At 49.4% G+C, this 18,940-nt stretch overlaps 3 protein-coding genes across 3 annotated transcripts in view; all 3 read left to right on the top strand.

Moving 5' to 3' along the window:
• The first annotated feature begins 1,187 nt into the window (after positions 1 to 1,187).
• On the top strand, positions 1,188 to 9,489 carry armc3 (armadillo repeat containing 3). Its single transcript, XM_067252015.1, has 17 exons — positions 1,188 to 1,235; positions 1,364 to 1,484; positions 1,748 to 1,873; positions 2,076 to 2,144; positions 2,383 to 2,558; positions 2,703 to 2,897; positions 3,088 to 3,271; positions 3,369 to 3,521; positions 3,674 to 3,782; positions 3,973 to 4,222; positions 4,542 to 4,678; positions 5,221 to 5,389; positions 5,466 to 5,566; positions 7,669 to 7,767; positions 8,072 to 8,263; positions 8,797 to 8,959; positions 9,174 to 9,489. The coding sequence occupies exons 1-17, from the start codon at positions 1,188 to 1,190 to the stop codon at positions 9,426 to 9,428; spliced, it is 2,547 nt and encodes an 848-aa protein (XP_067108116.1). The 3' UTR covers positions 9,429 to 9,489.
• Positions 9,490 to 10,970: 1,481 nt separating this feature from the next.
• msrb2 (methionine sulfoxide reductase B2) lies at positions 10,971 to 14,609 on the top strand. The gene is made up of 5 exons (XM_067251966.1): positions 10,971 to 11,444; positions 11,778 to 11,875; positions 13,085 to 13,161; positions 13,542 to 13,689; positions 13,909 to 14,609. The coding sequence occupies exons 1-5, from the start codon at positions 11,330 to 11,332 to the stop codon at positions 14,035 to 14,037; spliced, it is 567 nt and encodes a 188-aa protein (XP_067108067.1). The 5' UTR covers positions 10,971 to 11,329; the 3' UTR covers positions 14,038 to 14,609.
• Positions 14,610 to 15,004: 395 nt separating this feature from the next.
• The window catches only part of c8g (complement component 8, gamma polypeptide), a 4,248-nt gene continuing 312 nt past the window's right edge, over positions 15,005 to 18,940 (top strand). The window contains exons 1-6 of the mRNA XM_067252112.1: positions 15,005 to 15,330; positions 15,908 to 16,053; positions 17,050 to 17,120; positions 17,910 to 18,017; positions 18,337 to 18,438; positions 18,555 to 18,590. Coding sequence (XP_067108213.1) covers positions 15,151 to 15,330; positions 15,908 to 16,053; positions 17,050 to 17,120; positions 17,910 to 18,017; positions 18,337 to 18,438; positions 18,555 to 18,590 — 643 coding nt within the window. The 5' untranslated portion in view covers positions 15,005 to 15,150. The remainder of the gene's footprint in view (positions 15,331 to 15,907; positions 16,054 to 17,049; positions 17,121 to 17,909; positions 18,018 to 18,336; positions 18,439 to 18,554; positions 18,591 to 18,940) is intronic.

The following is an 18,940-nucleotide window of genomic DNA, read 5'->3' as shown; positions in this document are numbered from 1 at the left end:
AATGACGTGCAAGATTCTTAGCCTAAACTTAATGGATTAACGGTATTTTTCCTCGGGTGTGTGCGTTTGTGTGTGTGCGTGTGTTCGCGTACGTGTGTTTGTATGTGTATGTGTATTTATCCAATGCCCCTTTTGCAAACCCCTAATAATGTACAAGTGTAAAACCCATGTGAGCATGTTCAACATCCCCCCCCCCCCCACCGGCAACTTGCTTAATTTGAGATGAATCTGAGGGCAGCCGGGCTCGAGACAGTTGAGTGACAGTGTCCCGCACCAGCGGAGGTAGGCCTAATGCCGTTAGAGGTCATCTGGGTTTTGGTGCAGAGTGTGCTTTTTCCATCGGCGCTCCGCTGCTGTGTCAGTGCGTCTCCGAGGGGGGAACCTCAGTTTGCTGATGCTGATGTAGTGCTCATTTGTTTTATGACTCACCCTCCTCATGCCAAGGGCCTCGTGCTGCCAGAATGGACCACCTCTTAAGGGAACAGGCATCTTTACTCCCGGGGAACACATTTGTGGTCTGGACATCCACTTACATTCTTATCAGCATTTATTTTTGACCGTGACAATGATTTTTCAACCACACGCTAAACAAATATTCAAGTACTAGTTTTATCACGGTACATGTACGTTTGAAGATGAACACTTGTCTATTAATATTCTATAATAATACACTTTCACAGGTCAAATCTCCCATCGCGGTCCCTGTATATGGTCCAAGGAGGTCACGAGCACGTTTTGAATTACACCCGAAACAATGTGGTTCACGTCGCTTAGCAACCAAGTCATCCTTCCACATTTCCAAAACATTGCGATCTGTCTGGCTAACAAGCTAGCCGAAAACCTGGGCGCTTCTGACTGGTCTGTGAGTTAATAACAGGTAATGAACCCAAAAGAAAGGGCGATTAGGAAAGTCACAATTACTGACCTAAAGCTTTCTTGTTTTTAAATGTATGGTATTTTGCAATCTTTCATCAAGTAGCTAGCTAGCTAATCTCTGCGTAGCTAGAGCTGCCTACAGTACAGCAGCTAGTTTATGGTACATTACTCATTAGCCAAGTTCAGTTAGTTCTCTACTCAGCTGGTTTGCCAACAAACTCAGCGAAACTACCATCAGCATTGCATTTAAGTGAAAAAATTAATACATTCCTTTTTTCTAATTTGATAAAAGTTTTGTTTCTCGTTTCAGAATGGGAAAGAAAGTGAAGAAGGAGAATGAGGCTCCCTCTAAGGACACTGTAAGAATATAATCGACTAGCTAACCCCTTTCGTTAGAGTTAAAGGATAATTACGTCCTTCATTTGTGCTGAACAAACACACTGAGTCATTTGTATGCACCCCCCCCCCCCCCCCCCCCCCCATCCAGCAGTTTGACCCCCTGCCCATCGAGAGCAGGAAGCCAGCCACAGTGGTTCTCATGCTCAACTCCCCAGAGGAGGAGGTCTTGGCCAAAGCATGTGAAGCTATTCACACATTTGCAAAGAAAGGTAGTATCCCTCTGTCTCTCTCTCCTCTCTTTGTCTCTCTCCCCCCCCCCCCCCCCCCCTCTCTCTCTCTCTCTCTTCCCTCTCTCTCACTTCTCTGTTTTGAGATATAAGAGGAGCAGTGCTTTCGTTTATTGACTGAACAGATTGTGTTTGAAGCCAATGAGATAGTTTTTTTTACTAAAGTGAACTGAGATTAGCCTGAAAAGGAAGGTGCCCTCTTCCCCTGTGTTCATCTCCTTCTCTCCACCGCCCTCTGGTGGCAGGAGATGAGAACTGCAGCTCTCTGCTGGGACTGGGGGCTGTGGAGCCACTCTGCCAGCTCATCTCCCACGAAGACAAGCTAGTGCGACGAAACGCATTCATGGCCCTGGGTGTCATGGCTGCCAATGGTGAGAGCCTCTGTGTTGACTGGCTGTCTGGCTCTCTTCTGATTGTCTGACTGACTGGCTGGCTGTTTGTCTGACTGGTTGGCTGACTGACTGATTGTCTTTCTGACCTGTCTGACTGTCCCTCTGGAACAACTGATTGGGACTAGCTGTTGGAGAGAAAAGAAAACAATGTTTTGAACACGTTCATTTCTGTTATTGCTAGGTGATGTGAAGAGACTTCTGAAGAAAATTGACGTTATCCCTTCCGTCATCGCTAAACTGTCACCTGAAGGTATCTGTCCATCCTGAGGAATACACACACACTGTGATGTCACCTGAAGGTATCTGTCCATCCTGAGGAATACACACACACTGTGATGTCATCAATACGGCCTCAATCATGCACATCATCACACTCCATCATAGTCACTCAAGTATTAAAAAGTAATCAAGGGTGCCCACAAAAATGACAAAAAAGAGATCCCACCCTATCGATGTCCTGCTCCAGCTGAGTGTGTATTCTTCCATAGAGGACGTGGTGGTCCAGGAGTTTGCTACTCTGTGCCTGGTCTCCCTGTCAGTGGACTTCAGCTGTAAGGTCCAGATCTTCTCCAGCCAGGGCCTGGGGCCCCTCCTGCAGCTGCTGTCCAGCCCAGACCCCGACGTAAAGAAGAACTCAGCCGAGTGCATCTGTAACCTGGTCCAGGTAACGGCCTCCCTCACCCCTCACACACCTCTACCACCCCCTATCACAGGCTGCTCTCAAAGGGGACTGTGTACCAATGCTGTTGATTATTTGTCTGAGTGTGTGTATGTATATATATATGTGCGTGTGTGTGTGTGAGTGCAGGACCTGCCCAGCAGGGAGGCGGTGCAGGGGCTGCAGGGGATCCCTCCCTTGCTGGAGCTGCTGAGGTCAGAGTTCGTGGTGATCCAGCAGCTGGGCCTGGCCTCCCTGGAGCTGCTGAGCCTGGACCCAGACACACGGGCCTGCCTGCGGGAGGAGCAGGGGCTGGCCACGCTGCTGGAGCTGCTCGCCAACAAGGTGGGGGGGGGGGTGTTGGGGGGCTAGTGTGTGTGTGTTTAGGGGGGTGGGAAGGTGTGTGTGTGTGTGTTGGGGGGGTTATTGTGTGTGTTTCAATGCTTAATGCACTGATGTCAAGGGAGGAGATAGATTTTAACACATACTTCCTCCACCCCTCCACCTCCCCCTCCATACTCCCCCTCCCCTCCAGGAGTGTGGGGACCTGCATGTGGCTGCTCTGCGCGTGTTGTCCTCCTGCATGCTGGAGGAGGCCAGTGTGCGAGTGCTGGCTGAGTCTGGGGGGATGAGCACCCTGCTGCAGATCCTCCTCTCCTCCCCCCAGCCTGCTGTCCAGGCCCTCGTCCTCACCTCCCTTGCCAGGGTCGCACACACCTGTGAGCCAGCGCGCCTGTGTGTGTGTGTGTGTGTGAGGTCATTCATCCAGGCTTTGTGCTCAGCTGTGTGTGTGTGTGTGTGTGTGTGTGTGTGTAGCTGAGAATCGCCAGCTGCTTCATGAGCAGGCTGTGGAGCAGGTCCTGGTGGAGCTGCTGTGTGTGGAGAACGACAGCGTGAGGATCGCTAGCTGTCAGGCTGTCGCTGCCATGAGCCTCAGCATGGCCAGCAGAGACACCTTCAGACACCTGGGTGAGGCACACACACACACAGAGACACCTTCAGACACCTGGGTGAGGCACACACACACACACAGACGGTTTAACACAAACACAACACCAGTTCCAGTAGCAGTGGGAGGCGGAGCCATGCTTCATGAATATGCATGTATGGGCGTGTTTCAGACGGCATCCGCGCAGTGGTTAAGTTGCTAAGCAATGAGGGGTCAGAGGTGAGAGAGGCCGCAGCCCTGGCCCTGTCCAACCTCACACACAACCACCAGCTCAATGCCTAGTGAGTCCTCCCTCCATCTCTCTCTCTCTCTCTCTCTCTCTCTCTCTCTCTCTCTCTCTCTCTCTCTCTCTCTCTCTCTCTCTCTCTCTCTCTCTCTCTCTCTCTCTCTCTGTTGTTGTGTTGCTAAGCAGAAATTGTTCTATGAGTGTGTGTCTGTGTGATTCTGTGTGTGTGTATCTGTGTGTGTCAGTGCGGCGTACGAGGCTGAGGGAGAGCAGGGATTGGTGCAGCTGCTGCAGGATGGTTCTCCCGGGGGCGTGGCCCACGCGGCCGCCGCCCTCTCCCACATGGCCCAGCAGGAAGTGGTGCGAAGTAGCATCCTGTCCCGCGGAGCCATGCGGGCTCTGGTGGAGCCCCTCGGCTGCCCAGACACACACACCCTGCTGCACACCACCCAGGCCCTGGCTGCTCTGGCCTGCGATGCTGACGGGAGGGCAGACGTAAGACACACACTCACACACACACACCCTGCTGCACACCACCCAGGCCCTGGCTGCTCTGGCCTGCGATGCTGACGGGAGGGCAGACGTAAGACACACACTCACACACACACATATAGACACACACTCACACACACACATATAGACACACACTCACACACACACACACACACATATAGACACACACTCACACACACACTCACATACACACACACATATAGACACACACTCACACACACACATATAGACACACACTCACATAAACACAATTATAGATACACACACTCACACACTGACCTTGTCTGTTTTTCTCACGTAGCTTAGGAACGCCGGCGGCCTCGCTCCATTGGTCAGGCTGCTACAGTCCAATCACAAAGCAGTGAGGCGCAATGCATGCTGGGCCCTCAGCGTTTGCGCCAATGACGAGGCCACGGCCGTGGAGCTGTGCAGCCTGGGGTGAGCCTGGGCATGACATCATCACACAGATGATGTCACACAGATGATGTCACACAGATGATGTCACACAGATGATGTCAGAGCAGACAGGGCTCTCCAGCCCTGCTCCTGGAGAGCTACATGCCTGGACGTTCTCACTCCAACACTAATCTAGCACACCGGATTCGAATAATTAGCTGGTTGATCAGGTAACTATTGTTGATTCAGGTCAAGTAAGTGTGGTTGGAGCATAAACCAAGAGGTAGGTAGCTCCCCAGGAACAGGGCTGGAGAGGCCTGGTTTGAGTACTGCAGAAGATCATGGATCAGAAGTGCATTAGTTCTAACATGATTTATATTTATACCTTCATCTAAAGTAAAGAAGGAGTCATGTTGTTCGTTCCATGAACAGAGACCGACTGGAGTCAGTAGATGGCGCTAGAGTTACAAACAACAAAAAAAGTAACCTTTTTTCGAAAATATTTTTGCAACCTTTAGAAACTTTTTTTTCTGTTCTTTTGAGTAAACTTGGTCCATGTATCTCTGTGTGTGTGTGTGTGTCAGGGCCCTGGAGCTGTTGCAGGACATTAACTGTTCAGTGAACCGGAGGAGTACTTTCAGTGAGAGAGCCTTCCAGAAGCTTCTGGATTTCAACCCTTCCCTCAAATACAGCCTGACCGGCCAGCTGGGCTGCACAGACCTCATCAGCGATGGCTTCTACGACCCTGGACAGGTACACACACACACAGTCACACACCACAAACCGTTAGACAGCCCTACACCCTGGTTAAGTCCTCTCCCCTCCCCAGGCTCGTCCGGGACAGACAGTGCTGTCTCTGGAGGAGATGTCTAAGCAGCCTCTCACCCAGCGCAGGGCTGTCATCACCGTCAACACCAAGACCCTGCACACGTGAGTCAGGACAGACACACAGCCCTCTACACACACAGCCCTCTAGACACACAGCCCTCTAGACACACAGCCCTCTACACACACAGCCCTCTAGACACACAGCCCTCTACACACACAGCCCTCTAGACCCACAGCCTTCTAGACACACAGCCCTCTACACACAGAGCCTTCTAGACACACAGCCCTCTAGACCCACAGCCCTCTAGACACACAGCCCTCTAGACACACAGCCCTCTAGACCCACAGCCCTCTAGACCCACAGCCCTCTAGACACACAGCCCTCTACACACACAGCCCTCTACACACACAGCCCTCTAGACACACAGCCCTCTAGACCCACAGCCTTCTAGACCCACAGCCCTCTACACACACAGCCTTCTAGACACACAGCCCTCTAGACACACAGCCCTCTAGACCCACAGCCTTCTAGACCCACAGCCCTCTACACACACAGCCTTCTAGACACACAGCCCTCTAGACACACAGCCCTCTAGACACACAGCCCTCTAGACACACAGCCCTCTAGACACACAGCCCTCTAGACACACAGCCTTCTAGACCCACAGCCCTCTACACACACAGCCTTCTAGACACACAGCCCTCTAGACACACAACCCTCTAGACACACAGCCCTCTAGACACACAGCCCTCTAGACACACAGCCCTCTAGACACACAGCCCTCTAGACACACAGCCCTCTAGACACACAGCCCTCTAGACCCACAGCCCTCTAGACACACAGCCCTCTAGACACACAGCCCTCTAGACACACAGCCCTCTAGACACACAGCCCTCTAGACACACAGCCCTCTAGACACACAGCCCTCTAGACCCACAGCCCTCTAGACCCACAGCCCTCTAGACACACAGCCCTCTAGACACACAGCCCTCTAGACCCACAGCCCTCTAGACACACAGCCCTCTAGACACACAGCCCTCTAGACACACAGCCCTCTAGACACACAGCCCTCTAGACACACAGCCCTCTAGACACACAGCCCTCTAGACACACAGCCCTCTACACACACAGCCCTCTACACACACAGCCCCCTAGACACACAGCAACAACCTCCTCTCTCTCCTCCCTTCCTCTCTCCTCTTCTCCCCTGCTCTCTCCACCTCTATCCTCTCCTCCTCTCTTATCCTCTCTCCTCCTCCTCCCCTCCTTTCTCCCTCCTCTCCTTGTGTCTCCACTCTGTGTGTCTCCTGGCTGCTGACAGGCTCACAATGAAAAAGATGTAGTGTGAAAGGGCAGCTAAATGCTAGTGGGCAGGCACACACTCACAGTACCACACACACACACACAGTACCACACACACACAATACCACACACACACTGTGTCTCCATCTAGTATCCTCTCTACACTACATCTAGCATTTTAATGAATTGACTTTGTTAAAGAGAGCAGACCCCCAGGGTACCTCTCTTCCACTCCAGTACCCTGAAACTAAACACACACTCACACTTACACACACAATCACAGCTACACACACGCACACACCAACACACATACAAACACAGCGCTCATACACACCACCCCAGGAATAATGGAGCACCCTATTATGCCGTAGTTCTATAGGAAGGCAGATGGGTGTCTGATGTGAACTGAGTTTCACCCTGTGTCCTGGAGGGGGGAGGGGGGCGTGCGACCTTCATTCATAGTCACAATGTGTCCCCTCACAGCCCCAGCAGTCCTTTACCTCTGGCTTCCCTGTATGCTTGATTTGCTCTGCTCCTTGAGTAGTCTGTGTGTGTTTGTGGTGCAGGATGGGGTGGATGCTGGTTGGCCCTTAAGTTTATTTTGTAGATGGACCCGGGGTAGAGGGGCCCGGGGTAGAGGGGCCCGGGGTAGAGGGGCCCGGGGTAGAGGGGCATGCTCCTTCTGCATGTCAAGCAGGCCAGAGCTAGCAGGCTGCCAGTAGACCCTGTTAGACCTAATAAGACATGGAGTTTATCTGCTCTAAATGTATTTACACTTCCCTATATTGGACTGTTTTTTATGAATTATTGTATGCTCCCTGCTTCCTTTTTTCTGTTTCCTGCTTCCTGTTCCCTGCTTCCTGTTCCCTGCTTCCTGTTCCCTGCTTCCTGCTTGTGGCAGGGTCCCAGTGGAGCAGTCAGAGGAGAGGCTGCAGGACATTCCTACTGACACACGCACCGCCTCGGCACTCAGCAGCAAGGCCAGCTGCAGGACGCCAAGGTGTGTGTGTATCTGTGTGTGTGTCTGTGTATCTGTGTGTGTGTGTGTCTGTGTGTGTGTATCTGTGTGTATCTGTGTGTGTGTGTCTGTGTGCGTGTATCTGTGTGTGTGTGTGTCTGTGTGTGTGTATCTGTGTGTGTGTGTCTGTGTGCGTGTATCTGTGTGTGTGTGTGTCTGTGTGTGTGTATCTGTGTGTGTGTGTGTGTCTGTGTGCGTGTATTTGTGTGTGTGTGTCTGTGTGTGTGTATCTGTGTGTGTGCGCATGTACAAGCTGTTATTTGAGACGTTGTCCCTCACTCCACAGTAAAGGGAAGGGTAAAGGGCGCAGGGAGGACGAGACCCTAACCCAACAGGAAGTCTCGACCCAACAGGAAGTCTCGCTTCCAGAGAAACCATGGATACTGCCCTTCGACTACGCCCTCCAGCGCCTGGTGTCTGAGGCTGCGGCCGTGCTTCCCCTGGCTGAGGAGGCGGAGCAGTACAGCGCTCTGGCCAGGTGACCTACCACAGGACCGGGGACTGGGGAATTATTTATCAATCTTCATTTCAGGGCTCCCTCAAACACTCTGAGTGACACATGAACTCGACCAGTTATCATACACAACCTCTGCATGTGATATGTCAGACTTCCATGAAAAGGGAGTCACCGCTCAGTCTGTTGGCTGAGCGGTGAGGGAATCGGGCTAGTAATCCGAAGGTTGCCAGTTCGATTCCCGGTCATACCAACTGACGTTGTGTCCTTGGGCAAGGCACTTCACCCTACTTGCCTTGGGGGAATGTCCCTGTACTTACTGTAAGTCGCTCTGGATAAGAGCGTCTGCTAAATGACTAAATGTAAAAATGACTAAATGTAAAAGGCAATTTCTTTGTAAGTGTTTAACCTCTAGGGTCTAAACGATCCAGGATTTACCATCCATCCAATAAACAATGTACGCTCAACTTCATGGCCAACCCACAGTGGTTTCCTGGCTTGCCATTGGCTGTTTCTGCAGCCACTCAAGCCCTAAAACTCCTGTGATTGGCTGTCAGGCTGGTGAGCGAGGCGATGGGCGGGGCTGTGGAGACTGACAGGCAGCATGACTTCCTGTGGGAACTCCACATCAGTGAGCTGAAGTTTGAGCTGCAGTCCAACATCATCCCTATAGGCCGCATCCGCATGGGAACCTTTTACCACCGAGCCCTGCTCTACAAGGTAGCACACTTACTATACACACTATACTACCACCGAGCCCTGCTCTACAAGGTAGCACACTTACTATACACACTATACTACCACCGAGCCCTGCTCTACAAGGTAGCACACTCCAGTGGATCACCTCACATCTCCCTCTCTTTCTCTCTTGCACTTCTAACCAACCCCTCCTCCCCTCATCTCCCTCCTCCCCTTATCTCCCTCCTCCCCCCAGGCCCTGGCTGACCGTATTGGGCTGAGCTGTAGCCTGGAGCGGGGGGAATATAACCGGGCGTGGAACCAGGTGCTGCTCTCCAGCGGACCCCCCCAGGCCCCAGGCCCCCTCCCCCCCCAGGCCTCGGGCCCCCTCCCCACCCAGGCCCCACGGCCCCTGCCCCAGCGCAGGACTTACCTGGTGGACCTCCTGTACCAGCCTGGCAGGTTCCTGAGGATCAACACCCCCGCAGCCATTCACTACCAGACCATCTAGACCCTCCACCCTCCCTCCACATTCACTACCAGACCATCTAGACCCTCCACCCTCCCTCCACATTCACTACCAGACCATCTAGACCCTCCACCCTCCCTCCACATTCACTACCAGACCATCTAGACCCTCCACATTCACTACCAGACCATCTAGACCCTCCACCCTCCCTCCACATTCACTACCAGACCATCTAGACCCTCCACATTCACTACCAGACCATCTAGACCCTCCACCCTCCCTCCACATTCACTACCAGACCATCTAGACCCTCCACATTCACTACCAGACCATCTAGACCCTCCACCCTCCCTCCACATTCACTACCAGACCATCTAGACCCTCCACATTCACTACCAGACCATCTAGACCCTCCACCCTCCCTCCACATTCACTACCAGACCATCTAGACCCTCCACCCTCCCTCCACATTCACTACCAGACCATCTAGACCCTCAACCCTCCCTCCACATTTACTACCAGACCATCTAGACCCTCCACATTCACTACCAGACCATCTAGACCCTCCACCCTCCCTCCACATTCACTACCAGACCATCTAGACCCTCCACCCTCCCTCCACATTCACTACATCTAGACCCCCACTCTCCCTAAAATGGCCAGTAGCATTTTGAATAACCAGTACTTTAGAAACATCACAGTGCCTTAATGCCATTTAACTATTTTCATCTGAAATTTTAATGACAGTACTTGTATTAAAGTTTTGTTAAATAGTTATGTCTAATTGTTGTGTATTCAGGGTTTGGGCAGGACTGCTTGTTAAGATGGAGGAGTTCCTCACTAAGGGAACAATCGTTTCTAATTCGATGAGCTAGGCAGAACCTTAATTGATGCAGGGACAAATTAGTTGTTCTATTGTTCATTCTGCACGTAGTATCATATTGTCAGTTTAGTTTGATATTGAGGGTGTGTTAAGTTCAATTTACCCTTCTCATTCACGTTTATTTATAATAATAAGTAGTTAATTCCCTTTCCTTGAATATTTATTTTGCCTGTGTGTTTAACTGCAGAACAAAGTTCTAAACTGCCGAATATCCAACCTGAAACTGTTACCTCTGTACTGTTGCCTACCACGTTCATTCACGATCGCTCCTTGTTTAGATTGGCTATAGGCTCCTTGTTTAGATGGCTATAGGCTCCTTGTTTAGATGGCTATAGGCTACTTGAATGATGTTGTAACTTTACAGTTAGTCTACAAGGTCGGACTCGCACCCCGGTGTCCTGACATGCCTTCTGCGAGCTGGGACAGGGTTTTATTGATCTAATCTTCTGTTCGCTGTGTATACTTCAGATAAATTCGGACATGCTTAATCTGCCGCACGCCGGTAGATGAAGCCCACATGAACTAGTCACGTGTCCATGTTTCTGGTCATTAAGATTATTCTGGACTGTCTCACACCGTCATGCCATGGATGGTAGCCTATGTTAGACAACTTTAACACGTTTCAAAACCGATACAATTTTTGAGTTTAGACAAAAAGGCAAAATATTAATTATAGGCCTACGGCATGACATTTGGTCACGATTCCGCAATACGCCAATGTAATTCCTATATGAGTAGTATATTGTAAGGCCAAGGATATAGGCTATTGCCTATATCCTAGTAGTCCATGATATTTTGGCTTTTGAAGCCATTGCCAAAACTAAGCAGGTACAAAGGACCTTGTATATGAGCTCTTATCTGCATTCTAAACTTTGACCCATATAATTTTACTATCTGGTTTTTAGCCAGGTCTCAGAGGACATAACTGACAACTCATAACCGGACGGTAACTTTCTGCAGGGTTGAAAGTCTCCCATCAGCGGAGACGAGAGCCGCTCAGTCCGCGTCTGACTGCACAGGGCTGCACTTGACTCCGAAAGCGCGTGAATCGACAGAGAACATGTCCGGTCTCGTAGTTCGACTCTCCAGAGTGATTTCTCAAAGTGCGGTCGCCAAGTCTGCATTGTTGCCCAAGAGAATCCCAGCCTTCCGCCGTCCTGTCTTCACAAGTGCAGGTAAATCACCCGTGTAGCCCGAGTTCTAGCTGTTAAGCTGCGGCCGAGCAGGAGCTGCCTAGGGCTACTCGCCTATGTGAAACTTTGCATGTCAATGTGTGTTTTTTTTATATGAAAAAGTATTCCGTTTTCACACGAGGATGATTTCGAAATCGAAAAAGATCCATCTCTGATGTGATATGTTGTAGCTATTGCCCAGCAGGATCAGTCAGTTAAACAGAACCAACATTTGAGGGTTGCCAAAATCACATTTCCCTCAGATCTAAGAGATAGCAGCAAATTTGGACTAAAATTAACAAAACAATGCAGTTGAAAAATGTGTGTGTGTGACAGGCTTGCAGTCTCTGACTCGCTATGATGAGACAACAGACTGGCAGAAGAAGCTCTCTCCAGAGCAGTACGTAATCACGAGGGAGAAGGGCACCGAAGTGGTAAGTTGTGTGTGTGCCTATGGGTATACCGTATACCTATCAGTGGCGAAAACATGTTATCAAGTTTGGGAGGGACAATTATATGACATTTTCTCAAGAGCAATTCCTGAGGGGAAATCCAAAATTTCTTCTGTAACACATAGCCTACATTGTAATGTGTTAAATGTATATTATTAATATTATTTTAATTTCCTTATGTTTACAGTGATTTATTGGGGGGGACAAATCATATTTTTCCCGGGATGGGGGGGTCATGTCCCCTCTGTCCCCCTGAGATTTTGATCAGCTATATGAGTGTGTTATGAGTACCTATATGAGTGTGTTATGAGTACCTATATGAGTGTGTTATGAGTACCTATATGAGTGTGTTATGAGTACCTATATGAGTGTGTTATGAGTACCTATATGAGTGTGTTATGAGTACCTATATGAGTGTGTTATGAGTACCTATATGAGTGTGTTATGAGTACCTATATGAGTGTGTTATGAGTACCTATATGAGTGTGTTATGAGTACCTATATGAGTGTGTTATGAGTACCTATATGAGTGTGTTATGAGTACCTATATGAGTGTTTGTTGTTGTAGCTGTTTGTAAAACACACACAGGTGTTTTACAAACAGCTACAACAACAAACTGACAGCCTCCATTCACCCTTATCTACATTTACATTACATTACATTTTTAGTCATTTAGCAGACGCTCTTATCCAGAGGGACTTACAGTAAGTACAGGGACATTCCCCCGAGGCAAGTAGGGTGAAGTGCCTTGCCCAAGGACACAACGTCATCTGGCACAGCCGGGAACTGAACTGGCAACCTTCTGATTACAAGCCCGCTTCCCTAACCGCTCAGCCACCTGACTCCCCTAAACGTGCATGTTGTTATACAGATGTCTATAGAGCAGATCAGCGTGTCTGATACTGATAGGGACACTGCCAGGGAACTTGATATAAATATAACTACTTTCCACCAGGGGAAATCATGAGCTTCTGGAGATATAACTCGTAAACGTTGTCAGAGGGTTTAATGAGAGTTGAAATGACTCACTCAGGATTGCACAGTGTGATAGTGCATGTTATCTGTCCCCTGGCCTCATGAATATGACGTCAGCGAAAGAGACTTTCTGAGTGACAACACAAATTCATTCAGCCGTAAAGTAATTTGGTGTTTGTGACAACATACTAAAGGTCATGTGTGTGTGTTTTCAGCCCTTCAGTGGAATCTACCTGCACCATAATGACGTGGGAATGTACCACTGTGTGTGCTGTGACTCTCCCCTCTTCAGGTAACATGCCGACCTTTGACCTTTCAGCTTCACATTTAAACTGACTCCAAGACAACAATAGGGTAAATGTTCTCATCTCTCTCTCCCTCTCCATCCCCTCTCTTTATATTTGTCTCACTCTTACTCTCTCATTTCCCCCTCTCACTCCATCCTCTTTTTCTCTCTTCTACCTACCCCCCCTCCACTCTCTCTCTCTCTCTCTCTCTCTCTCTCTCTCTCTCTCTCTCTCTCTCTCTCTCTCTCTCCCTCCTCCCCCTCCCCTCTTCTCTCCCCCCTCCCTTCTTCTCTCCCCCTTCCCCTCCCCTCCTCCCCCCTCCTCTCTCCCCCCCTCTCCCTCCTCCCATCCTCCCCCCTCCCCTCCTCCCCCCTCCTCTCTCCAGTTCGGAGGCTAAGTATGACTCTGGTACGGGGTGGCCAGCGTTCACAGAGGCCCATGGAGCGTGGGGGAGAGACGAGAGCCACGCCTCCGTCATCCGTCGCCCCGACAACAGTCTGGGCAGCGCTGGGACAGAGGTTCTGTGTAAACATGTGAGTTGCATTATGGGTAAAGAAGCCCACAGGAGGAAGTAGTAACAACAGCACTCAGCAGTTAAGTAAGTCAGAAACGAAAGGATCCATATGTAGTCATCTCTGTTTGTGTGTGTGCGTTTGTGTGTGTGCGTTTGTGTGTGTGTGTGTGTTTGTGTGTGTGTTTGTGTGTGTGTGCGTTTGTGTGTGTGTGTGTTTGTGTGTGTGCGCGTGCTGCAGTGTGATGCCCACCTTGGTCATGTGTTTGAGGACGGGCCGGACCCCACAGGCCAGCGGTTCTGCATCAACAGCGCGGCCCTCACCTTCAAACCTCGAGAACAGAGCCCCTCCAATGATACAGACAAGTAGAGGCCCCACATTGTTGAGACACGCCCCCACACCATCGAGACACACCCCCTGGAGGAACACCTCACTCAGACCCCCAGAACTAAACTCAACCCCCTGGTCTAACCCCAACCCTGGGCCCTCCCTTAACCCTCCAGCTTAGCCAGGGCTTCCTGTAACACTGTATATGAAGTTGAGAGGAAGAGGGCTCGGATGATATTGTGTAGCCCTTAATCTACAGTGTTTCTGTGTGTTTCAGTGTAACTGTCTTAACCTACAGTGTTTCTGTAAGATAGGTTCATCTGAATGTAATGTATTCTTTTAGCAGACGCTTTTATCCAAAGCGACAATATGCAACCTCTTGATTTGCAGTCATATGTTCTCCCACTGAGCAGCCCTGAATCTAGAAGTTTTAGAGTTTGTGTAACCAGGATCTGGGTCGAGGACCTCTGTGTCATGCAGTCCACCTGACCCAGCCCGCTGCTGACCAGAAGAGCAGGAGCTCTCCTCTGCTGGGAGACACAGCCCACTCTTCCCTCCTCTCTGAGCACTTCAAAATAAAGGCCATTTTGTCAATAAATAAAACTATCAAAAAATATTTTGAGTATTTCTTGTTATTTACTGTGTTTAATTGGGGGTCAAAGGTTAGAAAGATTGTAGAAAAAGTTTGAGGGGCCGCTGAAAAGAGATCACTGTGTCAACAATACCGCCCACCAATATCAATACTGACTGGAAGGTCCATCCCACTGCAGGGACATCCAGGTTAATGAGCAACTGATAGGTCACAACCCTGTGTGTGTGTGTGTGTGTGTGTTTGGGTCTGTGGTGTGTGCAAATGTGGGTGTTTGTGTGTGTGGTGTGTGTTTGTGAGTGTGGGTGGGTGGGTGTTTGGGTGTGTGTGTGTTCGACCACGGGACAGTGTATCAGAGCGAGCCTCAGACAGACAGTGTATCAGAGCGAGCATCAGACAGACAGACAGTGTATCACAGGCAGACAGACAGACAGACAGACAGACAGACCGACAGTGTATCACAGGCATACAGACAGACCGACAGTGAGAGAGAACAGACAGACAGCAGCAGGAGAGGTTGTAGGCATCGAAGTTGAGCACTGCAGGAGACGTCTGTGAGAGTGAGCATGGTTGGGGCACGGAAGGGCATCCTGGTGGGCCTGCTGGTGTGTTTCTGTCTCACGGAGACCCTGGCACAGGGTACTGGAGGGGCACAGAGCAGGCCCAAAAAGGTAAGACCCAAAAAGAAAAAAGACCCCACCACCACCTCTGAGATCGCAGCGGCCAAGAACGTGGACATAAACCAGGTATGTGTGTGTGTGTGTATGGTCTTTGTACCTTGTCACTACTTGTGTGTGCTTGGATGCAAAACCTAGAAAATACATTTGGGAAAAGTGTTTTTTATTTTTGTTTTGTTTTATTCTTTAGATGAAATAATAGAATGTGAGAATAGAATAGCAGACAGACAGGTTCAGACAGACTGCTACACACAGCTACAGACAGCTACAGACAGCTACAGACAGGTTCAGACAGACAACTACAGACAAACACCTACAGACAGCTACAGACAGCTACAGACAGGTTCAGACAGACAGCTACAGACAGCTACAGACAGCTACAGACAGACAGCTACAGACAAACACCTACAGACAGCTACAGATAGCTACAGACAGGTTCAGACAGACAGCTACAGACAGCTACAGACAGCTACAGACAGCTACAGACAGACAGCTACAGATAGACAGCTACAGACAGCTACAGACAAACAGCTACAGACAGGTACCGACAGGTTCAGACAGACAGCTACAGATAGCTACAGACAGACAGGTACAGACAGGCTGGTCAAACACCTGATCAGGTTTTCCAGCGTGTGCTGTGTTGCAGATGGCGGGGACGTGGTACCTGTCTAGCGTGGCGTCCAAGTGTTCCTACCTGATGAAGCACGGGACCAGCGTGGAAGCTGTAGTGTTGACCCTGACCCCGCCCTCCAAACCCAAACAGCCCCTGTCTGTCAGCACCATGACGCGTCAGTGAGTACACACACACGCGCACACACATGCACGCACGCGCACACACATGCACGCACGCGCACACAGTTGCAGTATTTGTGACTATATAGTGAATAATGTAATTATTGTGATGTAATCATTTAGCAGACACTTTTGATCCAAAGCGACAAGGGGGGATTTGAACCTACAACTTCTTCATCTGCAACAACATGCTCCACTATCGTGCCATACTCAATGACACCATCTAGTTCTAAAACTTACCAGCAGAGGGCACTATATATTTCATTTTCTTGATCAGTCAAAATCTCTCAGTCTCTGTGTGTTTGTCTCTCTCTATCTTTCTTTCTGTCTCTCTGTCTTTCTCAAATATTTTCTCTTGTTGGATGCAACAATCTTTTGACTCTTTCTCTTGTTTCTCCGTTCCTCCTCTCATGCTCCCTCCTGCCTGTGGCTCTTTCTCTCCATAACAGGAAGAGGCTTGTTGTTCAGCGGCAATTGCTGCTGTGCTCACGTCTCATAAGTAATGAGACTTGACTTCATGACTCGACAGATTCCTAGAAGTCTGAGCGTGCGTGAGGGTTTAAGCTCAGTCATTCTTTGGCTGAGAGAGAAACATCTTTGGATCTGTTGAGTCTTGAGGGTTCCTCGGGTTCCTCGGGTCATCTATGCAGCAGCGCAGGGAAGCTGTTGGCTTGGGTTCCACTTGGCTTGAAGATTCCTTGCTGAGGCAGGGACCTGCTGAGGCAGGGGTCCAGTTCTCTGCTGAGGCAGGTCCCTGCCTCACCTGCTGAGGCAGGGGTCCAGTTCTCTGCTGAGGCAGGTCCCTGCCTCACCTGCTGAGGTAGGGGTCCAGAGCTGGAGCGTGATGGGAGCGTGTCTGAACCAGGCAGGGCTGTTCCTCACTGAAGGAATGTGTGAGCTCACAAGACGAGACTTAACAAGTCACACTGACCTCCATCTCTCTGTTATCTCCCTCCCTCCTCTTCATCCTCCTCCTCCTCATTCTTCTGATCTAAGTAATCATCAGTGCTGGGAGGTGTTGCAAGCCTACACTCTCACCCCCACTCCAGGGCACTTTGTACTTAATGGTGAGTACACACACACACACAGTCACACACACTCACACACACTCACACACACACACTCACACCCACACCCTTTACGGACTCTGTACTTTGAAAACAACCCATAAAAGTCCCTGTGTGTATCATGTCTGTATGCCAGCCAAACATCAAGCATCACAACAGATGCACAGTGATTGGCTGCTTGTTCAAACTAAACTCTGTATTTCATGTCCAGTCTCGCCACCTTCATGTTTTCATTTACCAGTGGCAGCAAGGCCACTTCACCACGTAGCGACAGAGAGACACATACATAGATACACACATACATAAACACATACATAGATACACACATACATAGATACACACATACATAACACATACATAGATACACACATAAACACATTTACATTTATGCATTTAGCAGACGCTTTTATCCATAGACACTTCCAAGAGAGAGCTTTACAAAAGAGTATATAAGTCACTGATCATAACAACGAGATAGCCCCAAACATTGCGAGCAGCCAAAACATGAAGCATACATTGTGGAAAACCAAATAAGTGCCAAAGGGAAGAACCATAAGAGCATGCAGTTAGACAACACACAAACACATACATAGATACACATATACATAAACACATACATAGATAAACTCACAGATAGGTCAACACATAACAAGTGACCAGCATGTGTGAGAACATTAGGTCTGCTAGAACAGCCATATTTACCTGGGTGTCCGTTAGGCTCCTCCCTCTCGGTAGGCTCCTCCCCCTCGGTAGGCTCCTCCCCCTCAGCGCTCTGCTCTCGTCTCACAGGAGGAAGGCCTCTGCTGGACACGGCTGTCGTGGTTCTGGACACGGACCACATCTCCTACGCTGTCTTCCACCTCAAGAAAATGGAGCAGGTCACCCTCAAATTCTACAGTGAGTCTAGGGGAGGGAGTCAGGTGGCTGAGCGGTTAGGGAATCGGGCTAGTAATCTGAAGGTTGCCAATTCGATTCCTGGCCGTGCCAAATTACGTTATGTCCTTGGGCAAGGCACTTCACCCTTCTTGCCTTGGGGGAATGTCCCTGTACTTACTGTAAGTCGCTCTGGATAAGAGCGTCTGCTAAATGACTAAATGTAAATGTAATGTAAATGTAAGGGGAGCAACCGTACAAGCACAGCAAGTCTGGAAGCCGTTCTGACACTGCAGGACTTGTGTAAATCTGTTGTTGTTGTTGTTGTTGTGTCTCTTCACAGGCAGGACTAAAAAAGTATCAGAAGCCATATTGGATAAGTTTCAGGATGTGGCCAAGAAGCATGGATTCGATTACGACTTAATGACTCCCTATCCCAGCTACAGTGGGTCTGCTCAGCACAGTAGTGCCGTCATCTGCCCACACCACAGACAGTTAAACAGTTTTATTCTGTAAACCCTGAGGATGTACAGGGTGAATTCATGTGTCTTTCTTTAACAGGTCACTGTGAGTCAGTAGAAAAGGTGCACGTGATTAGTAAGTAGACATTTTATGTTAAGTTTATATAAAGCCCCCCAAATCCGTTTTTATATAGACAAGCACAAAATTATTTAACATAATTTAAATATTTAACATGTTGTTGCATGGGGCATATTCGTTTCGCTGATGATCTACGAATCTAATCTTGAGTTTAAGAAGTAGCTAGTTTACGAAATAAGAATGGTTACGAAAGCACCACACTAATTCAACATTCGAAGCATATGTTGGCTCATTTGCATATCCGCTCCACCCCTCCTTCTCTGATATTAGAGAAGCGCTGATTGGTTTAGGTTTGGGTGCCACAGGACCAATCACACCCTCTTTCACTTCCTAACTCACGTTTGTGT

Source organism: Osmerus mordax, chromosome 15 (genome assembly GCF_038355195.1).
Source record: "Osmerus mordax isolate fOsmMor3 chromosome 15, fOsmMor3.pri, whole genome shotgun sequence".
Taxonomy (NCBI): domain Eukaryota; kingdom Metazoa; phylum Chordata; class Actinopteri; order Osmeriformes; family Osmeridae; genus Osmerus; species Osmerus mordax.
This window is presented reverse-complemented; position numbering and strand designations above follow the sequence as displayed.

Bases quoted from the DNA above. Each gene is read 5' to 3' on its own strand.
- armc3 (XM_067252015.1), top strand. From the start codon at position 1,188: ATGGGAAAGAAAGTGAAGAAGGAGAATGAGGCTCCCTCTAAGGACACT. The intron at 3,272-3,368 runs GTGAGCCAGCGC...GTGTGTGTGTAG, and splicing joins TGCCAGGGTCGCACACACCT to CTGAGAATCGCCAGCTGCTT. The intron at 8,264-8,796 runs GTGACCTACCAC...ATTGGCTGTCAG, and splicing joins CAGTACAGCGCTCTGGCCAG to GCTGGTGAGCGAGGCGATGG.
- msrb2 (XM_067251966.1), top strand. From the start codon at position 11,330: ATGTCCGGTCTCGTAGTTCGACTCTCCAGAGTGATTTCTCAAAGTGCG. The intron at 13,162-13,541 runs GTAACATGCCGA...TCCTCTCTCCAG, and splicing joins TGTGACTCTCCCCTCTTCAG to TTCGGAGGCTAAGTATGACT. The intron at 13,690-13,908 runs GTGAGTTGCATT...CGCGTGCTGCAG, and splicing joins CAGAGGTTCTGTGTAAACAT to TGTGATGCCCACCTTGGTCA.